Below are 22,479 nucleotides of genomic sequence, written 5' to 3'. Positions count from 1 at the left end.
TACACTTAATTATACAACAACAAGATGGGAAAAGCTTGACAGAAGAGCGATACTTATAAAACAGTGATTCAGATTTTTGTTAACTATAATCTATGTAAAAGAAACACTGAATTGACATGGATGCTAATGCTAAAAAGTGTACGCAATCTTGGCCATTGTTGGTAGAATGATAACGGGAGAATTTTAAAGAGAGCTATGTAAGTATACACTGGCTCAACAATGTCTAGATTCTAGTGTTCAAGTGTAGAAAACACACTTATATACTGAAACAAACCTAGGAAAAAGGACTCAGGATGATGAGAATGCCTAGAAGTTAGACCAAATGAAAAACAAATGAAGACCTAGAGAAGTGAAGTGAAGACCTTCACTTCAGGTAAACCGTCCAAATATTTGAAGGACTGTGTTATGTAAAGGAAAAGGAACAAACATTTGTCAAATGCCTTCTCTATGCCAAGTGTTTATTATTCTTCACCACAATCCTGGGAAGTAGTGTTATTATTTTGAATTTAGTAATAAAACAGAAGAGAGAATAAACACTGAACTGCTATAAAAAATAGAATGAAAATCAATAGGGGATAAAAGAATGTAAATGGCTACCAATAACAAAAGGATAAATTGTGGAATATTCATAAAGCACCAGAGAGCAAAGAATAAAATGAACTACAACTATATACAAGAACAGAGGGGAATCATGCAAACATAATGTAAAGCCAAAAAAACAAAAAACCAGATACAAGAGTTCATACTATACGATTCCATTTATATAAAATTCAAATAAAAACTAGTCCATGCAGTAAAAAGTCAAGACAGTAAGTATCTGGAGGTGGGCGTTGGTGACGGAAAGGCAGCTGGGTTAGGATGAAAAAGAAACAGGTGAGCCCTCTAAGTTACTGTTTAAACAGATACACTGTGAAATTCTCCTTTTGTGGTAAGTGGGCTCTCAAAATTCTTTCATCACTGAATTACAACAAAATTCCATGTCACATTTGCCAACAGAAAAGGAGTGAGAGGTTTTTATACTTCATACCAATAATTATTAAACACTGTATGATATTAAATGAGGATTATCTGATTCTACGAGGGGCAGTAAGCTACCAGATTTATTCCTAAACCTTCTTATAGTATGAACATGAACAATACACAGTTCAAATTATTCATAAGCTTTATTTATCCAGCTATTTTTTTAAATGTTTTTATTTATTTTTGAGAGACAGAGCGCAAGCAGGGGAGGGGCAGTGAGACAAGGAGACAGAATCTGAAGCAGGCTCCAGGCTCTGAGCTATCAGCACAGAGCCCAACAAGGGGCTCACAACTCACGAATCACGAGATCATGACCTGAGCTGAAGTTGGATGCTTAATCGACTGAGCCACCCAGGCGCCCCCTATCCAGTTATGTTTTAAAAAATGTTACTTTAGGGGTGCCTGGGTGGCTCAGTCAGTTAAGCATCCACTCTTGATTTTGGCTCAGGTCATGACCCCAGGGATCAAGCCCTGTGTCGGGTTCTGTGCTGACAGTGTGGAGCCTGCTTGGGATTCTTTCTCTCTCTCTGCCCCTCCTGCTCATGTTCACACACTCTCTTTCTCAAAATAAATAAATAAAATTTAAAAAAGTAAAAAGTAAAAAAACAATACTTGTAACCTTGGTCAAATAACAAACTGGAGGCTTCTTTGACTTTATATGTTAGTCATTTTTTTCCCTCTTCTGAGAGATAACCAGAATCTCAAATAATCAAATCTTCAGTCATTCACCTACTGTGGCCACTTCCACTCCCAGTAAGTCCCAGTTACTAGACAAAGCCAGGCCAAACTCAGTAATGACTAGCTGCAGCTTTGGCCCAAACTCCCATGTAGTCTACTACTCCAGGGTTCTGTTCTGAAATACTCCTGCCATCTAGCCTACCATCTAGCATCTAGACTTAAAAAACAGGCCAGATCATCTCTGTGTCCTCTTCCCCCAGACTTGCATCCTGAACTGGAACTGTAAAGTTTACCGATTTAATGGTGACACAATGTAAGAAATGTAAATTCTAGTTAAAAAAAATATTCTTAAAAAAGCCAAATACACCCACATCAATCATTCCATTCTAAGTCCTCCACTAAACCCACCCTGGTTTCTCCGAGGCCATTTTTACCCTACCAGTCATGCAGAAAGAAAGAAAGCACTATGAAGTTATTCATCACAAGAATTAATAACAAAGCACAGGAGTCAGAATGATTTCAATTTGTACTCCATCTCTGATAGCTGCTTGATAATGGGCACATTATTAAATATCTCCAGGGATCAGCTTCCTCTATAAATCCCTCATAAGGTTATGAGGATTACATGAGATAATATCTACTAAGAACACAGGATAGTGTCTGGTATACTTTCCTGCTCAATAATTAGTTACTAGATCATAGAAATAATAAACTAAAGAAAAAGGGAACCAAAGAGAAATTCCAGAAGTCCAAGGATGAGTTCTACAGTTCCTTTATTTTTCCCATTAAGAATATTCCTCTGGGGCGCCTGGGTGGCTCAGTCGGTTAAGCGTCCGACTTCCGCTCAGGTCACGATCTCGCGGTCTGCGAGTTCGAGCCCCGCGTCAGGCTCTGGGCTGATGGTTCAGAGCCTGGAGCCTGCTTCCGATTCTGTGTCTCCCTCTCTCTCTGCCCCTCCCCCGTTCATGCTCTGTCTCTCTCTGTCTCAAAAATAAATAAACGTTAAAAAAAAAATTTTTTATAAAAAAAAAAAAAAGAATATTCCTCTACACTAGTATCATAATCTACTCATATCCTTGGAGTCAAATTTGTCCTTAACTCAAAAATGTGCATAGTTAAATGTATAAAACAAGAATGCTCGCTGAATTCATTAGCTTTAATTTTATTTGAAATTAGATCCTAAACTCTTTTTTTCTAAAAAAAAAATCTTACAGTGAAAAACTAAAGAACAAACTGAAGCAAGGCTGGCAGTTGAAGCCTTACATGATTAGTTTCCCACCTGTTCCCCAAGGCCTTCCCTGAAGTTTGAATCTTCTGAAAGATCACTTCCAAATCCTAAATTATTCTAAAATATTTGAATATTAAAATGTCATTCTTCTTTTCTCACATAACTTTAAAAATGAGAATTACTTATTTGCTATTCTCTAATAAAACATCAGAAAATAGAGGACATATTTTTTAAAAAGTGATGATGCTTACCAACTATACATAAACAGATTTCATTTCCCAACATTTTCCGTAATTCTTTGACCCAGTTTTTTACCTGTGTATACAAAAGAGTAAATATTAAAACAATTCCTGTTACAATGACCACCATTACAATATCCCAAGCCCCACCCTGTCAAAGTACCAAGAATTTGCCTAACAGCCCATATATTTAGGTGTTACTAGAAATGATTAATGTAGGATCATTTTTTGACAGATTATATTGCAAACTGCACACAAATATCCAATGGAACAATTTCTCTCTATATCTACATATAGTATAGACAGAGACACCTCTAATTATAAATTTTCATAAATCTTGCACAGATCCAAACAAAGCTAGTTACCCGAGCAAAAGCATGTCAACTCCAGCCTCTGATAATAACAGATGCTTGTAGAGTCACTTTGAACTTAAAAACATCAGGCTTAAAATTAAGTCCTTATTGGTTGGGGTGCCTGGGTAGCTCAGTCAGTTAAGTGTCCGACTCTTGATTTCGGCTCAGGTCATGATCTCACGGTTCCTGAGTTTGAGCCCCACGTCAGGCTCTGCGTTGGCAGCATGGAGCCTGCTTGGGATTCTTTCTCTCTCTCCCTCTCTCTCTGCCCCTTCCCTGCTCATGTGTGCGTGCTCTCTCAAAATAAATAAATAAACATCTAAAAATTTGTTTAAAAAGTCTTTATTGGTTCCAAATAGAGGGCACAGAGCTTCTGTATCACACACTTAAAAGGGGGAAAATGTATATGGACACCAAAAAGAGCGGCAAAATAAATTTTCATCCTTTAGTGTATGACAGTATTTTTCAACTTCAACAATACTGGTATTTTGGCTCAGATTAATTCTTTGTTGTGAGGGACTATCTTGCGCAGTGTATGATATTTAGCAGTATTCCTGGCCTCCTACCCACTAGATATCATTCAGTACTATCCTCCAGCTGTGACAACCAAAGATGTCTCCAGTCACTGTCACCTCCTGATAGAAAACCACGGGTGTACAAAGACTCCAGTAATAAATTCTTCACCATGGATGAAGTACAGCAGTAGGCACAGTTGAGAGTAAATTCAAATTAAGTAAATTAATCTTTTGAACTCATGATTTTAAATATATTGATTACAATAAAATAGGATAAAGAACAAACTTGAATACCTCCTTTCATTTTTTATAATGCAATTTAATTTGTATGTAATCAAATCACACAGAACTTATACACTTTCCTAAAAAAAATTCACACACTTCTTTATATTATAAAAATTACATTAAATACGTGGTAAGTAAGCACTTATTGTGCATCTGGTCCTACAAATGTAGTACAAATGTAACAGCTCCATACTCCTGCTCTCTGCAAGAATGCAGAGGAACTATCTTTAATAAACCCCAAACCTTTACAAAAGCAAAGGTAATCAATATTATCACCTTATCTTTCTCTTAGCACTGAACCATAGTTTTCTCAGTACAGCCACATCTTTTTGTTTCAATCACATTTGTATAAAATTTTCAGAGAAGCAATGAACTTCCATCCACAATTGATTTCACATAAGAAAAATTTAACAATATACAATGTACATCCTCATCATTTCAAAGGAACCATGCCAGAATCCAATTATGTATTACTCTACTCCCTCTACAGATACTACCACAATCTACTATATCTAACCAATTTTTTAAAAAAATTGTTACTCATCTGCAATTAGATCCCCTTCTGCAGGCATCCTATTCATTACCCCTATACATTCTGTGGTGAGTTAGAGATGGTCACAAATTCTTTATCTTCTTATCAAGAGACAGATTCTATTTCCCCTCTCTGTGAAGCAGGGCTAGACTTTTAACTTGCTTTGACCAAGAGAATGTGGCAGAAGTAATGCTATGCCAGCTTCGGACTTAAGAGGGCCTGGCAGCTACTCTTGGTATCCAGTTGTTATATAAGCAGCTTAGGCTAAAATATGGAATAATGAGAGAGCATGTGGAGAGAACACTGGAGGATAAGAAAACAGATGGAGTGGGGCGCCTGGGTGGCTCGGTCGGTTAAGCGTCCGACTTCGGCTCAGGTCATGATCTCACGGTCCGTGGGTTTGAGCCCCGCGTCGGGCTCTGTGCTGACAGCTCAGAGCCTGGAGCCTGTTTCAGATTCTGTGTCTCCCTCTCTCTGTGACCCCCCCCCCCCCCCCGTTCATGCTCTGTCTCTCTCTGTCTCAAAAATAAATAAACGTTAAAAAAAAAAAATTAAAAAAAGAAAAAAGAAAAAAAAAAAAGAAAATGGAGTGAGAGGCCGTATGGGGGAGAACAGGCCTTCCTGGATGGTTTTCACCCAGCCAAACTCCAAGTTCAATGCAGCTGCACGAGTGCCACCACATGACCTGCCCAGTCAATCCACAAAATCATGAGATTAATAAATCATTGTTTTAAGCCACCAGGTTTTGGGGGTTTTGTTATACAGCAAGAGATAACTGGTCACTTTTCAACTTAAAAGACTCAACCTTCTCTTAATAAAACACTCAAACCATTTCTATTTATGCCAAAAGGTAGGAAGGGATAACAGATAACAGCCCCAAAATAAAATTTTCAAGTATCATTAAATCTACAAATTACTTATCATTTCATTTTTCTACTCCTTGAATTAAATTTTTCCACATGTAATAATCCAAAGACTAACTTGTATAGTTGCTTCATCTGTTAACTACTGGGAAACAAATGGAAAACACACACACACACACACACACACACACACACACACACACACACACACACACCTGAATCTATAACAGCAAGTAATTTCAACAGGAACAAACCTGAAACTTAAGGAAAGAAAATGTTCTGCCTTGGAAATTGCCCCTTTTAGTTCATACCCTTGAACATTTATTCTAAGAGGGGATCTCAGAGAAAGGTTCAAATAAGCAATTAGTCACCATCCTGACTGTGATGAAAATTCAGAGGTAAGTTTAATGGTAACTTATTTTTGGTTCCAAACAACTTTAAAAATTCTACTTTTGTGGTGTATATTTAAAAGAGGGGTAAAAAAAAAAAAAAAGAAAAAGAAAAAGAAAAAACTTTAAAATAAATACTACCTAGACTGTCCTTTAAAACTTATACCTTCCAGGACACTTACTGAGAAGAAAGAGCTTAATTCGATTTAGTTCTTATCATCTTTCTTTTTTTTTTTTTAATGTTTTATTTTTATTTTTGAGAGAGATATACAGAGTACAAAAAAAAATTTTTTTAAAGGTGATTTAATGTTTACTTATTTTTGAGAGTGAGACAGAGCATGAGTGGGGTAGGGACAGACAGCGAGATGAAGACACAGAATCTGAAACAGGCTCCACGCTCTGAGCTGTCAGCACAGAACCTGATGCGGGGCTTGAACTCAGGAACAGCAAGATCATGACCTGAGCCAAAGTCGGACACTTAACCGACTGAGCCACCCAGGTGCCCCTCTTCTTTTTTTGTCTTTACAATTAGAAAGCCCATGCAACCATACCAAGTATTCACATGCCTACTATATATGGAATCAAGAAATATACGTAATTTTTCTTTAACAGGGAGAAAAAAAGCCCTTCAATTTTTCTGGTTTTATTTCAAATTATTTCCCTTTCCTAATATCTGAGAAAGCATGTAATAAACTATTAATATCTCTGTTAATCAATTAAATACTGCATTAAATACTAGTGGTAATCATTTATGTACAAACTATATTTTACTTTTAAAACCAAGATTAACCACATTAGTAAACAAAGGCATGTGAATGGAGACTTGAAAAATCAGTGTTGTTCTTCAAATCATCTACCTATAAGTAAATAGAATACCTTCTGAAAGGAATCTTCATCTGTTATATCATAAACTAAAATAGCTCCATTTGAATCTCTGTAGTAAATTGGACCCAATGCATGGAATCTCTCTTGACCTGCTGTATCCTAAATAAAGCAACAAATACTTATTAGATCAGAAGAAAAAAATAAATCTGCTATTGCAACTATAGTTAACTTTTAATTAACTGGAAAGTGGCAAAGTTACAGATAATCTCAAAGCACTGTTTAAAGAAAAAAGAGCAGGTTACAAAAATTCTTTAGAAGTTATAACCAATAATGTTTTACCATTATACAAAGGTTACTTCTTCCCTCCCAACCCTCTTACTCCTCATCAATCTTCCCACACCCACTAAAAAAAAAAAAAAACAGTTCAATTGCCAGAGGATCAGAATGCCCAAGATGGCATTGTAAGCCAGAAACAGGCCTTGCCCTAAATTTAGGTTTCCCACAAAGGGAGAAAACAAGAAAGAGAGTATACACCAGGACCACTGGCCAAAAGGTAGTCTGACGCATTACCCTACTCTCTACTAGGCACTCCCTTGGAAAGCTGGAACATGAAAACACAGAGGGAAAATAGGACAGTCAGGCTGTTCACCCACCCTGTTCTTTCTCTGATATGGAATCCCTGAGTTTACTCTTCCCCCAACTCAAAGGTTATGATAAGCAGTATTCGTGTATACAACTGTATAATTCTTAGCCTGATTTCATAAAAAAAAAAAGTTTATTAAAAAAAAGTTTCAGCTAAACTTCACTTAAAAAAAGAAATTCAAATTCCTATTCTTTCAGCCAATTAGTTATTAAATTATCAAGAATAGCAGAAGACTTCACAAACTCAATTGAAAAGGTTAACTTACCCATATAGCAAGGTTTACTCTTTTCCCACCAATATTTAACTTCTTTGTCAAGAATGATGCCTAAGAAAAGAGATATACATTAAACAATATTTCATATGTTTCTTACCCTAAAAACTATAGATGGAAGAATAATCTCAATATGAAACAAGTTATCTGAGAGAAAAAGTAATCACTGATTTTTTATTAATGACTAAACATTACTTTCACTGAAGACAAAACATTAGTTATATCCTAATATAAAAAATAGTTTTTTGTTTTATGGACACAAGTTATGAAAAATAAGAAGAAAAAATGGTAATTAAACATTTTCCTAGATCTTCCCCATAAAAATTTCTCTTAGAGCATTGCATTTAATGTCACCTTATGCAATCACTGTAGAAAGAACTAAGAGATTTCTAAGTGAGATAAAACATATATTTACTGGCAGTTTACTTAACTGTATGAATACCAATATTACTTGAAATATTCCCGCAATTATTTTATAATTCAATTATTTAATTCATATCTAATAATTATCTTAAGTACTAATGTCACAGAAATGAAAGGAAATGGTTCCAGCCTTCAAGGAGCTTACAGTCTATATACAGCAGAAATAAACATGTAAAGAAAAGTAGTATCATGTGACAATTGTTAAAATGGGAGGGTCTTGCCAAGTACACTCTAAAGACAGTACTGAGAAAGAAAATGTAAAGCCTGCCTGGATGAGAGAAGGCTTCAGAGAGAAGGTGATGGTCTCCCCTTTAGGAGTAGTATGGGTTTTCCCTGACAGATGGGTAAAGCCACCAAAGCCTGAAAAATATAACTCCCTCCCCATGGAGAACTCCAAGGTAGTACGGTCAATGCCAGAGATGAGACTACAGAAAAAGACAAAGGCTGAATGAATTAAAAAAAAAAAAAAAAAAAAGTGCTAGGGTTCCATGTCTAGATGTAGAGACTTTACTTTGTGGGTCTTAATAACACCTGTTCCAAGACTCTAGACGTCTTTTTTTTTTAACGTATACTACAGTCAGATGTAATTGGGATATGCAGCATATTGCTCTGCATTCCCTCTGTACATTCATAATACACACTGGCACACTAAGATTCTGCCAAAAAAAAAAAAAAAACTAACTGCATCTATACGAGCATTTCCCAAACTCATTTGACCTATTTTCCCCTAGAGAAATGCCTAATTCATCCTAAGGAATACGTGTTAAGAATAATATTGTTGATGATGGAGAATCATTGAAGGGATTTTAAGCACTGGGGCAGTATAAGATCTATATTTTAAGAGAATGACTCTGTGATAGGAGAGGAGGTTGGACTGGAAAGGACAGGACTGGACCTGGAAACAGGAGACTATTACAGAGTTGGGAGAGAAAAACAAAAACCAAGTCCACAAAGATAGAAAAGAGAAAACAGAATCTAGAGTGATTGAAGAGGAAATATAATCAGAACCCAGAGTCAGGTGACATTTAAAAAAAGGAACAGAGAACCAAGTCCAAAGTTATGCAGAGACAGTCACATTTAGGTGTATCTATATAAAAGAAAGTACAGAGAAATAAGGTAAAACAGGTAAAAAGCTAAGATGGTGAATTATTACTGAAGGAGGAACCTAGATTTCAGGAAGTGCTTTCTGCTGTATGTACACCAAGGAAATTTAGAACTAAGAAAAAGCCAATGAATTTAGTGATTAACAAAGGAATACACAGATAGATACAAATGGCAGAGTGGAGATCAAATCCAGGAATGCCTTCCTTCAAAACCTTAACTACACTAAAGATATTTTATTAAATGAAACAAAGATTACATAGAAAGGGGCATATATAAAATAAATGGCAAAATAACAAAAGAAATAACTTGGAAAATGAGAAGACCAAATACATATTTCCACAATGAATTTAAATAAAGGACCTCTCCCACTCATTAGAGCATAGGGGCTAAGAATATGAACTCTGAATCAGAACTGTGGATTTGAATCTTACCTTGCAACTTATTAGTTGTGTGACCTACTTGACATCAACCATTTTCATGGGTTCAACATCAATGCTATATGAAGAAACTCAAAATCTGAATCCCACCCAAATATTTAATATATAGGTCAACTTAAATGCCTCTCTTGTCTCAAATATATTTAAAATTAAACTGACCTTCCTTACAAAATTGGCTTTCCATTCCAACTTCAGTATTTTGATCACATTCTCAAGTCACTGACGTTTAGACTCTTAGAAATATTCTAAGTATTCTTCCTCCTCTGACATTCCATATTCCAAAAAACAAAAACAAAACTACCAAGACTTGTCTTCATATTTCTTCTGGAGTTCTCTGACAACCAATCTCATACTACTGTAACAACTTTGGTCTCACCTCACACTCTAGTCAACATGCCAAATTATCTTCCTAAAGTCTCCATGATTAAAAAAAATCTTACCATAACTCATTCAAGTATTCTAGTAAGATATCATTTTTAACAGGTTTGCTTGAACTATATCCCTGCTGGCAGCTAATATCAAAATAACTTTTTTGTCATGAGTTTTGTGAGGATTTCTCAATAGACAGGAATCAATTAGAGCTGATAAAGCTCCATCCTTTCCCTTTTTACCATTTCCTCGGAAACTTACCACCACCTTCCCATGGTGAGTTTAAGGGACAGTGTTGAGTCTCTCCTAAGGAACCCTGGATATACAATTTTATGGAAAGCTGCTCATCAATATTGATTATAAAAGAAAAAAGGAATAGCCTAAGTGTCCCTCAGTATGCAACTTTTAAAAGGTACACAGACAGTCCATCCATACAGTGAAACTCTACACTTTTATTTCTACTACTATTGCTAATACTAGCTAACAATTACCAAATGCTTACTTTCCACCAAGAACTGTGCTGAGTACTTTTTATGAGATCATTCATAAGCTTTTCCTTTATAAAAGTTAGGGAACCATAATCTACAACTAAAAATCTCAAAGTGTTATTTTTGTATCCAAGGGCCTCCACAATTGTCCATGTCCATAGCTTCTAGTATTTTTCCACTTACTTTCCAGCTTATATGGTTTATATACATTCCTCCAATTCTGCTTGCCCATAAAATTCCCCTCTAATTTGGATGTACTTTTTTCTCTATTTGAATCCCATCTATCCAAGTCCAGTTCATGACCCAAACTCTTCTTCCTTGAATTTTTAAGCTTTCTCATACCACCCATACAATCCACAATGAGTTTCTCTATCCTGAAGAATTACAGGGAACCTAATCTTTAATATATACTATATACTGCCTTGCTTATATTGTAAATTACCTTTTCATGGGTAGAAATATGTCAACTAGATTACACATTTTTATTTAACATGCTCATGAGGCTTACAATGAAATGGTCAGTATTCTAAGAGCTTTTCAATATTAACTCATTCAATGTCATAGTACGCTGAGTTAGATATAATTATCCAAATATTACAGATGTTGGAACTTAAGACACAGGAAGGGTATCTTGCCCAAGGTCACATAGGAAGTGACAGAGTGGGATTTGAAATCCAGGTAGACTGGCTCCAGACACGACTCATAACCACTACGCTAGCATATCTTCCACACTGAGATCTGAGATAATACTTCTCTTATGGAAAAGGCAGAAGCCAGGGCTGACACACAAATACAACAGACATACAAATACTGTTATTACAGATAAACATATCTACAATGTACCTGGATAAATCGATGAAGGTAAAACTCAATTTATGAAGAGATGTGCTTCTAAAAGTTTCCTTGTAAATGTAATTATTTTATTTTGTATTTTTTAACTTTTTTTAAACATTTTTATTTATTTTTGAGAGACAGAGAGAGACGGAGCACCAGCAGGGGAGGGGCAGAGACAGAGGAGGAGACACAGAATCTGAAGCAGGCTCCAGGCTCTGAGCTGTCAGCACAGAGCCTGATGCGGGGCTCAAACCCACGAACCGTGAGATCATGACCTGAGCCAAAGTCACTGCTTAACTGACTGAGCCACCCAGGTGCCCCAAATCTAATTACTTTAACTCAAATATCTACTATATTATCCAAGGATCCTCACTAAATCTTTTTTTTCTCCTTCATAATGAACTACTTAAATCCCACTATATGGAAAATTCCTCGTGTAATATAAATTGTCCCATCCCATTTTATATATATTCTAAGTTTGTAATATGGTACAGACATTTTCTTAAAGAACAAATATCATCTGTTTTAAAAGCAAATACAATTAGATTGGAAAATAAAGGTGAAAGATTTTACATAATATCAAGATGGAATAGCAAAAAATTAAAAGGCTGACATTTGTCTTATCTTTTTTAACCACCTCTATGAGGCATACTTAATTTGGGCAGACCACTCAGATGCCACTTGTAGTTATACTTAATCTAGGGCAGCGGTTCTTAATTCTGTTACATGAATGTGTAAGGGAGAAATGATCACGGGACTTCTTTGAGAATCTGATGAGAGCTATGAACTGATTTACTCCCAAGAAAACCGCTCACATACACATACCAAAAAACAATTTCACACACTTAACCCAAGGGATTTCTAAATCCCTGGCAACATCTCAGTGAAGAATCCCCAGTCTAGAAAGGGGAAGGGAAAGTGGCATTACAGTATCAATTCAAAAGGTTCTAGAAATATAGGAAGAAAATAAATAGTACATATATACTGTGTGCCAAACACTAAGCTGGGCTTTCTCATTTACTCTTTGTAACAACCGTGGGAAGTAGCTATTTTACAGCCATTTTACAGTTGTGAACCCGAGATTTAAAGAAATACAGTGACTCACTCAAGGTCAGACAACTCATTTGGGTACTGCAGTGGGTAGAAGCCTGTCTGACTCCACAGTACTTTTTCCATTGCACAAAGCTGTTTATTCTAGAACATACACATTCCTAACCTGGCACTCCTCCACGTGGGACACTAAGTGTTCCTGGATGCCAACTCAACTCACAAAAATATTCCCAGGGTAGGCACAAAGTAATGAGGATCAGAGTAATGGTAGATGTCCCACCTTATTCCTCCAAACCCTGAGTTACGGCACCACTACTTATAATTCCAATGACCTCATCTTCCAAACTTTAGGGGTATTAAATCAACAATTTCATTACCTGAGGCACACATCCATCATTTGCACCTGATACTTATTTACCAGACATCTTATCCAAAAGCATAGTGGATATTTTTTTTTTAAATCTCTATTAAAAAAAAAAAAAGAATTATAGGGGCTCCTGGGTGGCTCAGTCGGTTAAGTGTCTGACTTCAGCCCGGGTCACGATCTCGCGGTCCGTGAGTTCGAGCCCCCGCGTCGGGCTCTGGGCTGATGGCTCAGAGCCTGGAGCCTGCTTCCGATTCTGTGTCTCCCTCTCTCTGCCCTTCCCCTGTTCATGCTCTGTCTCTCCCTGTCTCAAAAATAAATAAACGTTAAAAAAAAATAAAAAAAAAGAATTATAGAAAATAATAAGAAAAATTGTATCTGTCTTTTCATAACTTAATCATTTTTTTGTATTTGTTGTTGTTATTAGCCAGATCACTTGCTGTGCTTCCTAATCGCTGGCAAAGTAATATACCTAAAGCAGCAAAGTAACTGAATTGTAGGCAAATACTTTCCTGTCTTTATTATCTTTTAAGTTCAACATACCTTCATTAGTAAGTGTGTCTGTGTGTGTGCGTGTGTGTGTGTGTGTGTGTATAAAACGCAACACTGACATTATTTTTGTTACAGTCACTAACACTGTTTCAGACTTAAGTGTTTAAAGTATCTATTACTTAATATGTAAGTACTAAAGGCATAAAAAGATTCAGGCAGATAATTTATAAAATAGTCCTCTGTAGCAAGGCAATAAAAATTAGCTATCAGAACACTAAGCTGCATTGCTACAATGGCAATCATTATCACAACATACAAATGTAACAAATTAACATGTTATGTCTTAAATTTATACAATGTTGTATGTCAAATGTATTTCAATTAAATAAAAGAAAGAAAACTAAGCTGGCTGTTTGAATACTTCATTTCTTGTCCTTAATTTCCATAAATACAAGAATCATAATCAGTTTACAGTCCAAGTGACTACTTTGAAAATAAGAGTCAAAAAGTTACTTCTCAGGAGTGGCTCAAAACACAAAACAGAAAATGGCAATCAGACATTATATATTAGGAACTTAAAACCAAAATTCAGAAAAACTATTTTAAGAAAAGAAAATCACCCACCCTCCATAACCTACATGTATCTAGTAAAATGCCAAGAGGGGGTGACATGAAGATTTCAACTATTGTTAATTTATAAAGATAACGTAGGGCGCTTGGTGGCTCAGCCCATTAAGCATCTGACTCTGGATTTCAGCCCAGGTCAAGATCTCACTCTCATGAGATCAAGCCCCCCATCAGCCGTTGAGCATAGAGCCTGATTAAGATTCTCTCTCTCTTCCCCCCGCCCCCACCCCCGTCCCTCTCCAAAAGATAATGTAAATGAATTAACTGTTCAACACTGGTGTGGCTTCCAGAACTACTTGGAAGATGTTTCAGACATTCAAAACATTAATCTTACAAGTAAGCAAACCAAGATTCCTAGACTAGAGACTATGACGCCAAGTGTAAAATCAACTGCTAGAATCTGAATGCCAAGTTTTGCTCAGGAGGTTAAGGTGCATGGGGGATAAAAGTAGTAGACTTCAAGTTTAAGAAAACACGTACACCATTACCATTTGTGGGACCTCAGAAATTGAACACAAAGCTTAGTTTCTTCATTTGCCAAACTATCAGGATACTATCTGCCTAGCCAACCTTACAGCACTGCTTTGCTCATCAAGTGACAGCCACCTACCCGACTACACAAGGCAGACAGGCGGAATTCGAGTTAGGATTCTAAAACGGAAAATGACTGATCGTTCAGATTATAAAAATGTTACTTTTTATATAAGGGACTGGTGGAAAGTGCCAGAAAACACTCTAAGTGCACGATCTGAAAACACCTTCAAATAAGGGGGGGAAAGGGCATACAACGAAAGAAAAGGAAGTGATCACCAAAGAGAAAAGGTAGTTACAATCAAAATGGCACAAACATTTAAGAATAAAATCAAGAAAGCTAAACAATGGTCAAAGTACCTTATTCTTTATATTCCCCAGCTATTACAATGTTTGATATATAACATGTATGAAATAATCATTGACTTTAATTGCTTAGGTTAATCATGTAAGAGAGCTTGGGGACTCATTATATAAGATCAAGTTTCCTGAGCTAGGTAAAAGATTTTGAGTTCTTAGAGAGCTCACCTACAAGATTATGTCTTAATTATTAGTAACCTAGGAGGAGCTCTGCAAAAAAGGGAGCAGTGCTAAAACACTAAAGCATGGCCAATGTCACAATTTTCTAGAAAGAAGTTAATTTCCAGAAAAGCCAATCCCAGCCAAAACTCTAGAATGAATAAGCAAATATATATGTATATGTATAGTAATAATAAATGTATATAAAAAATAACATATATATGTGTACATATATGATTATATTAAGTATAAAATTATAAACAATTTTAAAAGACAATGTAGTGATCTTTCAGAGACAGCATGGGTTCTCAAAATAATTCATGCCAATTGTTCAGTAAGCACTGGCTGGCTTGTTCAGTAAGCACTGACTCTTGATGTCGGGACTGTAAGTTCAAGCCCCATACTGGGTGTAGTGATTACCTAAAAATAAAATCTTAAAAAAAAAAAAAAAACTAAACTAAAAAAAAAAACCCTATAAGTGAGATTCTCCCATATTATAGATCAAGAGCCAGCTTACAAACGTTAGAATAACCTGCCAAGTTCATAAAGGCTTATGAAGTAGGAGCCAAAATATGAAACCAAGTCTAACTTCAAAATCCTGTCCCTTTTAACCACATCATATGGCTTCCTAATGCAGAAACACAGTGTATCTTGTCTTCTGCAAGCATTTGACAAAGCATCTCATGATATCCCCTGTGGGCAAGACTGATGTAGCTAGGGCAAAAAGCTAGATTTATAATGCTGGAAGAACATTTTCATTAAAGGCTTTGTACCCACTAGTTAATAGCCCATAACAGTAAATCTCAGGCTGTTTTCTGTTTCCATTATCATTAATATGTACAACACTCCACCAGTAACTGTTTCTCACTCAAAGAGAAAGACTACGGCTCAAGCATAGTCTGAAAAAGCCCCACCCTAAGACTGCACAACTAAAGAAAAATACATCTCTGGTCACACATCACTGGACTATAATGAGACCTGCCGCAGAGCTTTGTCTCTCTTTCCCTCTGTCTCCCCTTTTCAAAGTCTTTATTAATGACCTGATGAAAACAATGAAGACATTCTTAGCAAATCTTCAGGTGACAAAGCTAAAATGAGTAGTTAACCCAGACAGTAGGGAACATAACCTTCTTTTTCTTTGCATGCCCAGAACCCAACCAAGTATCTGACCCACAGGAGCTCAACGTTTCTTGAACTTAAAATCAAACTTTAGAAGGACATTAACAGGCTTTAACCACTGGAGTAAATTTATCAAAGCCTATTTTAATGGTTCAAATACCTTAGGGACCCACCCCCCCAAAAAAAAAAGCTATAAAAGAAAAAAGATTTTGAGGGATGTAATGCCTTTTTGGGGAGGGGGATTAAGATTAAGACAGCAAGCCCAATATTAATAAATGTAGCAGCTGTCCACAAGCACATAGAATCTTTTCTATTTCAGTGTTGGAAAAGGATTCTCAATAGGGAAGGTGATAGCCTGTACTTTACTAAATTCAAAGCACACTTGGAATCATTTCTACAGCTCAAAGAATTACATTTTAAGGAAAGAGGACAATGATTAAATAGTGAAATGGTTTAGAAAGATGTCATAAGAGATTCCTTTAAAGGAACCAGAGCTGTTTACCCAAAAGATAAGACCAAGGGATATGACAGCTGTCCTCAACTATCAGAAGGGATATCTTATGTGATCAAGATTCAGAGGACAGAACTGGAAACTACAAGGAAAACAGATTTTGGCTTTATACACAGAAAAATTTATTGAAAATTAAAACTGTCCAAAAATGAAATGGGCCATCTTAGGACATAGTAAGTTTCCCACTTTCTGTACCAGTTCACCTCACCTCCAAGATGGTCAGACAAGAGTGAACAATCACTTGACTGAAATATTAAACAAAAGACTGAAACAGTGAACCATAAACTACCTTAGGTTTCCTTGGTCTCATAACTGTTTGAACATGATTGTAAGATAGTGTACCTTGCAAAACACAAAGTATGTCAAAAGATAGGTAGTAGGTAGTTCTGTTGAGAAAGAAAGAGGGACTCTTCCTCTGTTGTCTTCTGATGTTCTGATGCATGATTTCCTCTCCATTTAGAAATTAAAATTATACATGGTTGTTATTTAATAGGTCACAATTCTCTAAAAAAATTAAAATGAGAGGAACTGATATGTAAGAGAAAGAGATTAAATACTGCTTCCATACATTGGTATGCAACAAAATCCTCAATTCTACAATATAATCCAGACACTGTTTATGATAAGAGTTATATAAATACTAAAATCAGGACTGCTATGTTTTTGATACTGAAAATCTACCATAAACTTCATCCTTTCCAGTATAGTTGAAGTGGTCTCTAATATTTAAAAACCTTTAGGCTGCTTTTAGCTTCAAGGATGTTTTTGAAATGCATAATGAAGGTGCGATTTTTGGGTTGAAGGACTAAATTATCTTAAAGAGGGAGGCTCAATTATAATGATTTCCTCTTTTATGTAAGATTTGTAGCACAAAGATAACCACTAAAGGGGTGATTTACCAATATCCGGAGGCAGTGTGACTTACTTGCTCAAAATCCGAAGTCAGACCTGGGTTCAAATTTCAGCTTGGGTACCGTGCGTGACTTATGGCAAAATGACAGCCAGCAATTTATTCAACTTAACCAAGCCTGTTTCTTTGCCTGCAAAATGGGGCTAATAAAACTATCTACCACCTCAAAGGCTATAATAAGAATTAAATGACAGAAGAAAAGTACAGTACTCGGTACAGTAAGAATTCACTAAATGTTAACTATTGTTATTACTTTACCTAAATGAATTCCTAAGTTCCAAATAATCATAGGTATTTATCCTACAAATTCCCTTGATTTCACTAGCAACACTCAACAATAACAACTACTAAAATTGTGTAAGTGCTCTTGTACAAGGATGCAAAGAAAAAAAAAAGGAGTTTCCTGACATTCACTTTTTCAGATATTGTGCTTTACGTAAGAGGAGTAAAAATAGAACATGGAATCATCAGAGCATCCTTGTGAATTCTAGACTCAGTAGTTTAATAATAGCATCAAATATCAAATGTCACAACAATTAGGAGATTGTGTGTTCTATTAAATAGTGTCAATGTTCTTACACACTACACAATCACTAATGAAAGTCTATTGTGCAATTTGGGCCAGTAGTAAAGATGGAGAGCTTGCAACAGACCAAGTCCTAAGTGATTTTACGTATACTTGTCTTGACAACCTTATGAGCTAGGTATTATTATTATGGCCATTTTAACAGACGAAGAAACTTCGGCTCAAACAGGTTAATTAACATGCCCAAGAACATACTAAATAGATAACAGATCACAGATAAATAGATGGAGGTGGAATATGAACCTGGACAATCAGGCTCAAAAGTACGCTCGATTTATGGGGCGCCTGGGTGGCTCAGTCAGTTAAGCATCTGACTTCAGCTGAGGCAGGAACTCACCGTTTGTGAGTTCCAGCCCCGCCTCAGGCTCTGTGCCGACAGCTCAGAGCCTGGAACTTGTTTGCGATTCTGTGTTTCCCTCTCTCTTCCCCCTCACACTCTGCCTCTTTCTTTCAAAAATAAATAAACATAAGGGGGAAAAAAAAGTACACTCGATTTTACTACCTGTAACTAAATGGAGAAAGTTAGATTAGTTGGATATTTTTTTCTAACACGTGCAAACTGATTTCTTTGGAAGAGGGAGGAGGCTACAACTGCCTCAAAGGGCTGGCTTCACTCCCAATCTATGATTACATTTTAACACTTTTCCTACCAACCTTAAGGTAACTGCAGAAGAAAGCCGGCCCTATGCTACAAGCAAAGAAAGTAAGTAGCAGCAGCAACGAAGCTGTTAGTTTGGGGACCAACTGTTGGCTAGTATTCACATGACGTTTCCCAGTGCATGTGGGTCGACCGACCTCACAGTATGACTGCCCCTTAAGTCAGACCCATGCAGGCAGCAAGGAAACTGCGTAACCCACGCCCGCAAGCGGTCATTTCAAAAACCCTCCAAAGATGACTCTTTCGCCAATCAGCAGGTTACTCGAAGCCAGGACAAAATGGAACTTGCGTAAACACTTAGTCATCAGTAAGCGCTGAAGTTACAAAGCACCTAGGTTCGCAAAATAAAATCCGCAGCTAAGTTCCTAATTCCGAAAGAAAGAAAAAGGGCAGACAGTCAGTGACTGTAGGGTGAAGGCACCTAGGGCACAAGCGGAAGTGAATCAAAGGGGAAAACTAGCCAAGCGATGGGGACTCCACAATATGCGCAGCCACACGGGGGACTTTTCAGGGCCCTTCCACTCCCTTCCCAACAGCCTGTCCTTAACGTCTACAGGATGCCCCGACCCCGCGTGTCCCTAGGACGCATTCAGAAAAGCATTCCGAAACGAAGACGACGGTGACAGGCCTGAGATCTGTAAGCCCAGATCCAGGGGACCATGGCAGCAAAGTCCTCACAGCCCCGGAGGGGTAGGGGCCCCAAGGCTCCACCTTCCGCTCCCTGGGGCCCGCACCTGCAGAGTGGTGATGTGCTTGTCGTTGAACTTGTTCTCGCAGTAGCGCAGCACCAGCGACGTCTTCCCCACGCAGCCTTCGCCCAGCAGCACCACCTTGAATGAGTAGGCTCTGCCCGCCGCCGCCCCTCCGCTGCCGGCCGCAGCCATCCCGTTTCCCCGCCGCCCGAGCCCTAGAGCTGCGCCGAGCTCCCCGCAGCCGCCGCAGCGCCTTCACAGCCGCGGCCGGCGCAGGCCCCTCCGCACCGACCCGTCAACCCGGGGCGCCGTCTCCACTCTCGCCTCCGGGCGAAGCCTGGAAGGGCCGAGGGAAGTCCGAGAATGAAGGGCCCCCCAGCCACCACGTCAGGCACCCGAGGAAAGGCGAAGAGCACTCCCTCTCCGCCTCCCTCTAATGGCGTCTCCTTCCTCCTACGTCACACTTCGGGTCACGTGACCGTGGCGGCCGCGGGCGGCCCCTGGGACTCGGCCCAGGAAAACGTGCCTGGACGTGGGTGGGGTTTCTGGAGCCTCTTCCCGGGGTGGAATTGGCTGTGACTGGCTCCGCGCAGTCTCCGGTTGAGTTAGGTTGTCTGCGGGTCACCACCACTCCGCAGTTGGTGGAAGTCTGCGGGATTAAGGGATAGATGACTTGAAGGAAGCCCAGCTCTGCTGGAATGTGGAAAGGCAGAACGTTATCGTTCGTGCCCAGGGAATGTTCACCAGGCTGATGACCCCTCACACCGGGGTCGCTGTAAGCCAAATCTACCAAGGTGCCCTTCAATCTCTTGACACTCTTGGTGGGATTCCAAATCATAGCTGTTGAACTTCTTTCAGTTCCGCAGACCGTCAGGGCTCCTCATTTTTCAGGTCTCAGTTTAAACCGAAAAGGCTCGCCTCACCGCCCATTCTTGTCCCTTTGTCCATCCCTCTCCTTCTCCCCCGGCCCCCACCCCTAATTAGGTATTTCATGACACCGGTGTACATACCTTCTTTAGCAACACTTCACGGAAATTACTTCGCTGAGTATTTGTCTCTCAGTAGGCTGTAGATTTGTTAAGGGCAAGAACTGTGTAAGACTGGCCCACCTTTGAATTTCTAACTCCTGTTCCAAGCACATAATAGGAATTCTAGAGATACTTGGGAATGAATGAATGATACATCTTAAGCCAGTATGTCTTGGCTCCCCAGTTTTTCTGTCTTCCATGAAGCTTCTGACATTCCATATTGATTCCACCTTGAGAGAACTGACTTTTTGGATGATTGCTTATCTTTCCTGATCTGCCTCCCTCCTCTTTTATGAAACACACTCTTCTAAGAAACCACACAGGTGTTCTGAAATGTGGCAACTAGAAATCTAGTGTCACTCAAGCAAACATATTCTTTTTCATTAGACTCCTTTTCCACTTCAAACCTGATAGTCCATTCATTCAACAAATATTTGAAGGTGCCTACCCTGTGCCAGGCACTGTACTGAACATGATACAACATCTCTATCATCAGGAGCTTACATTTTAGGGGTGCCTGGCTGGCTCAGTCTGTTGAGAATTCATCTCTTGATCTCAGGGTTCTGGGTTCAAGCCCCAAGTTGGGTGTAGAGATTGCTTAAAAAGAAAAGCTTTTTTTTTTTTTTTTTTAAAGCTTACATTTTAGCAGAAGACAAAAACAGTCAATTACATAATGAATGCTTTCATCTTGATAAAGCAGTTCAGAGTATCCTGCAAAGGTATATCAGGACTCAACCCATTTTGCATTCTAGAGTAATGCATGCATTTGGTTAGGAGTAATCTAGGCCAGAAGGGAGGATAGCTTTGCAAGTAGAGAGAACAGTATGTCCAACAGCGTTGACGTAGGAAGGAGCATCTAAAGTTCAGCAACTGAAAATGTGGTAAGAATGCAGAGAGGAAAAGAGCTCCAGATGAGACCTGTAAGGAAGCCAGGGGCCAATACTGAAAGAGCTTTTCAGCAATGAAGGATTTTAATCAAGGGGCTGACATAATCAGATTTAATTAAAAAAAAAATCACTCTGCCTATAATTTGAAAAATGGATTGGAAAGGATAACACTATAATCTGATGTGCTCTCTTCTGGGGGCTAGAACTGTGTCTTTCACATTTTTTAAATCTTCAGATCTTGGAATGTAGTGCCCAAGTGCCCTTGGAATGTAATAAATAACATTTATTAATTACAACAAGTGAACACATAAATCTAAGCCTATAAAATACTAAGTTTGAGAAATGCTCTTGGACATATGGGGCTTTGTTAAACAGAATTGTCAAAACATTTTCCATTTTAAGCATCTAGTACTAGTAATTAACAATAGGAAGAGGGGCACCTGGCGGGCTCAGTTGGAAGAGCATGGAACTCTTGACCTCAGGGTCATGAGTTCAAGCCCCATGTTGGGTATAGAGCTTACTTAAATAAAAAAAAAACTTAAAAAACAAAAGGACAATAGAAAGAAAAAGTGTTCTCTCCTGTGAACTTGCTATAGACTAAACCCATTTGTTCCTCCATTTGCTCATTCAACAATCTTTGCAGAGTATCATGCAAGATGTCTCTGCCTTCATGGGGCTTGATCGTATTTTAGTGTGGGAGGCAACACAGTTACAGTAATGTGTAGTGGCCATGTTTGATGCCAACCTGGCATCCATACCTCCTTCTGCTTTCAATCAGAATCTGGTCCTTGCTCAGGTATCCTCTCCTCTTGTGCAGCCCATATGCCCCTACCTTCTAGCTGGCTTTCTTCCCATTTTCCTGTGGTTCTTTCCAGCTTTCAGAGGCGACTATTCATGCATCTGAAGCAACAGTTCAGAGTCTTCGCAAAGGCAAACAAAACTGAGCTGTAATTGTAAGCACCGGCCACAATGGGGCACAAGCAGCTCAATGAAATTTACCAAGTTGGCT

At 38.2% G+C, this 22,479-nt stretch overlaps 1 protein-coding gene across 1 annotated transcript in view; it reads right to left on the bottom strand.

Annotated features, from left to right (window-relative positions):
- Window positions 1–20,026, bottom strand: part of RAB21 (RAB21, member RAS oncogene family) — a 41,943-nt gene extending 21,917 nt beyond the window's left edge. The window contains exons 1-4 of the mRNA XM_060656969.3: window positions 19,598–20,026; window positions 7,836–7,895; window positions 6,979–7,086; window positions 3,178–3,241 (exon numbers count right to left, since the gene is read on the bottom strand). Of these exons, the coding sequence (XP_060512952.1) occupies window positions 3,178–3,241; window positions 6,979–7,086; window positions 7,836–7,895; window positions 19,598–19,747 (382 nt within the window). The 5' untranslated portion in view covers window positions 19,748–20,026. The remainder of the gene's footprint in view (window positions 1–3,177; window positions 3,242–6,978; window positions 7,087–7,835; window positions 7,896–19,597) is intronic.
- Between the last annotated feature and the right edge of the window lie 2,453 nt (window positions 20,027–22,479).

The sequence above is a fragment of the Panthera onca genome, chromosome B4 (assembly GCF_046562875.1).
Source record: "Panthera onca isolate mPanOnc1 chromosome B4, mPanOnc1 haplotype 2, whole genome shotgun sequence".
NCBI lineage: Eukaryota > Metazoa > Chordata > Mammalia > Carnivora > Felidae > Panthera > Panthera onca.
The sequence above is the reverse complement of the archived record's forward strand: the minus strand, read 5'-3'. Positions and strand labels throughout refer to the sequence as shown.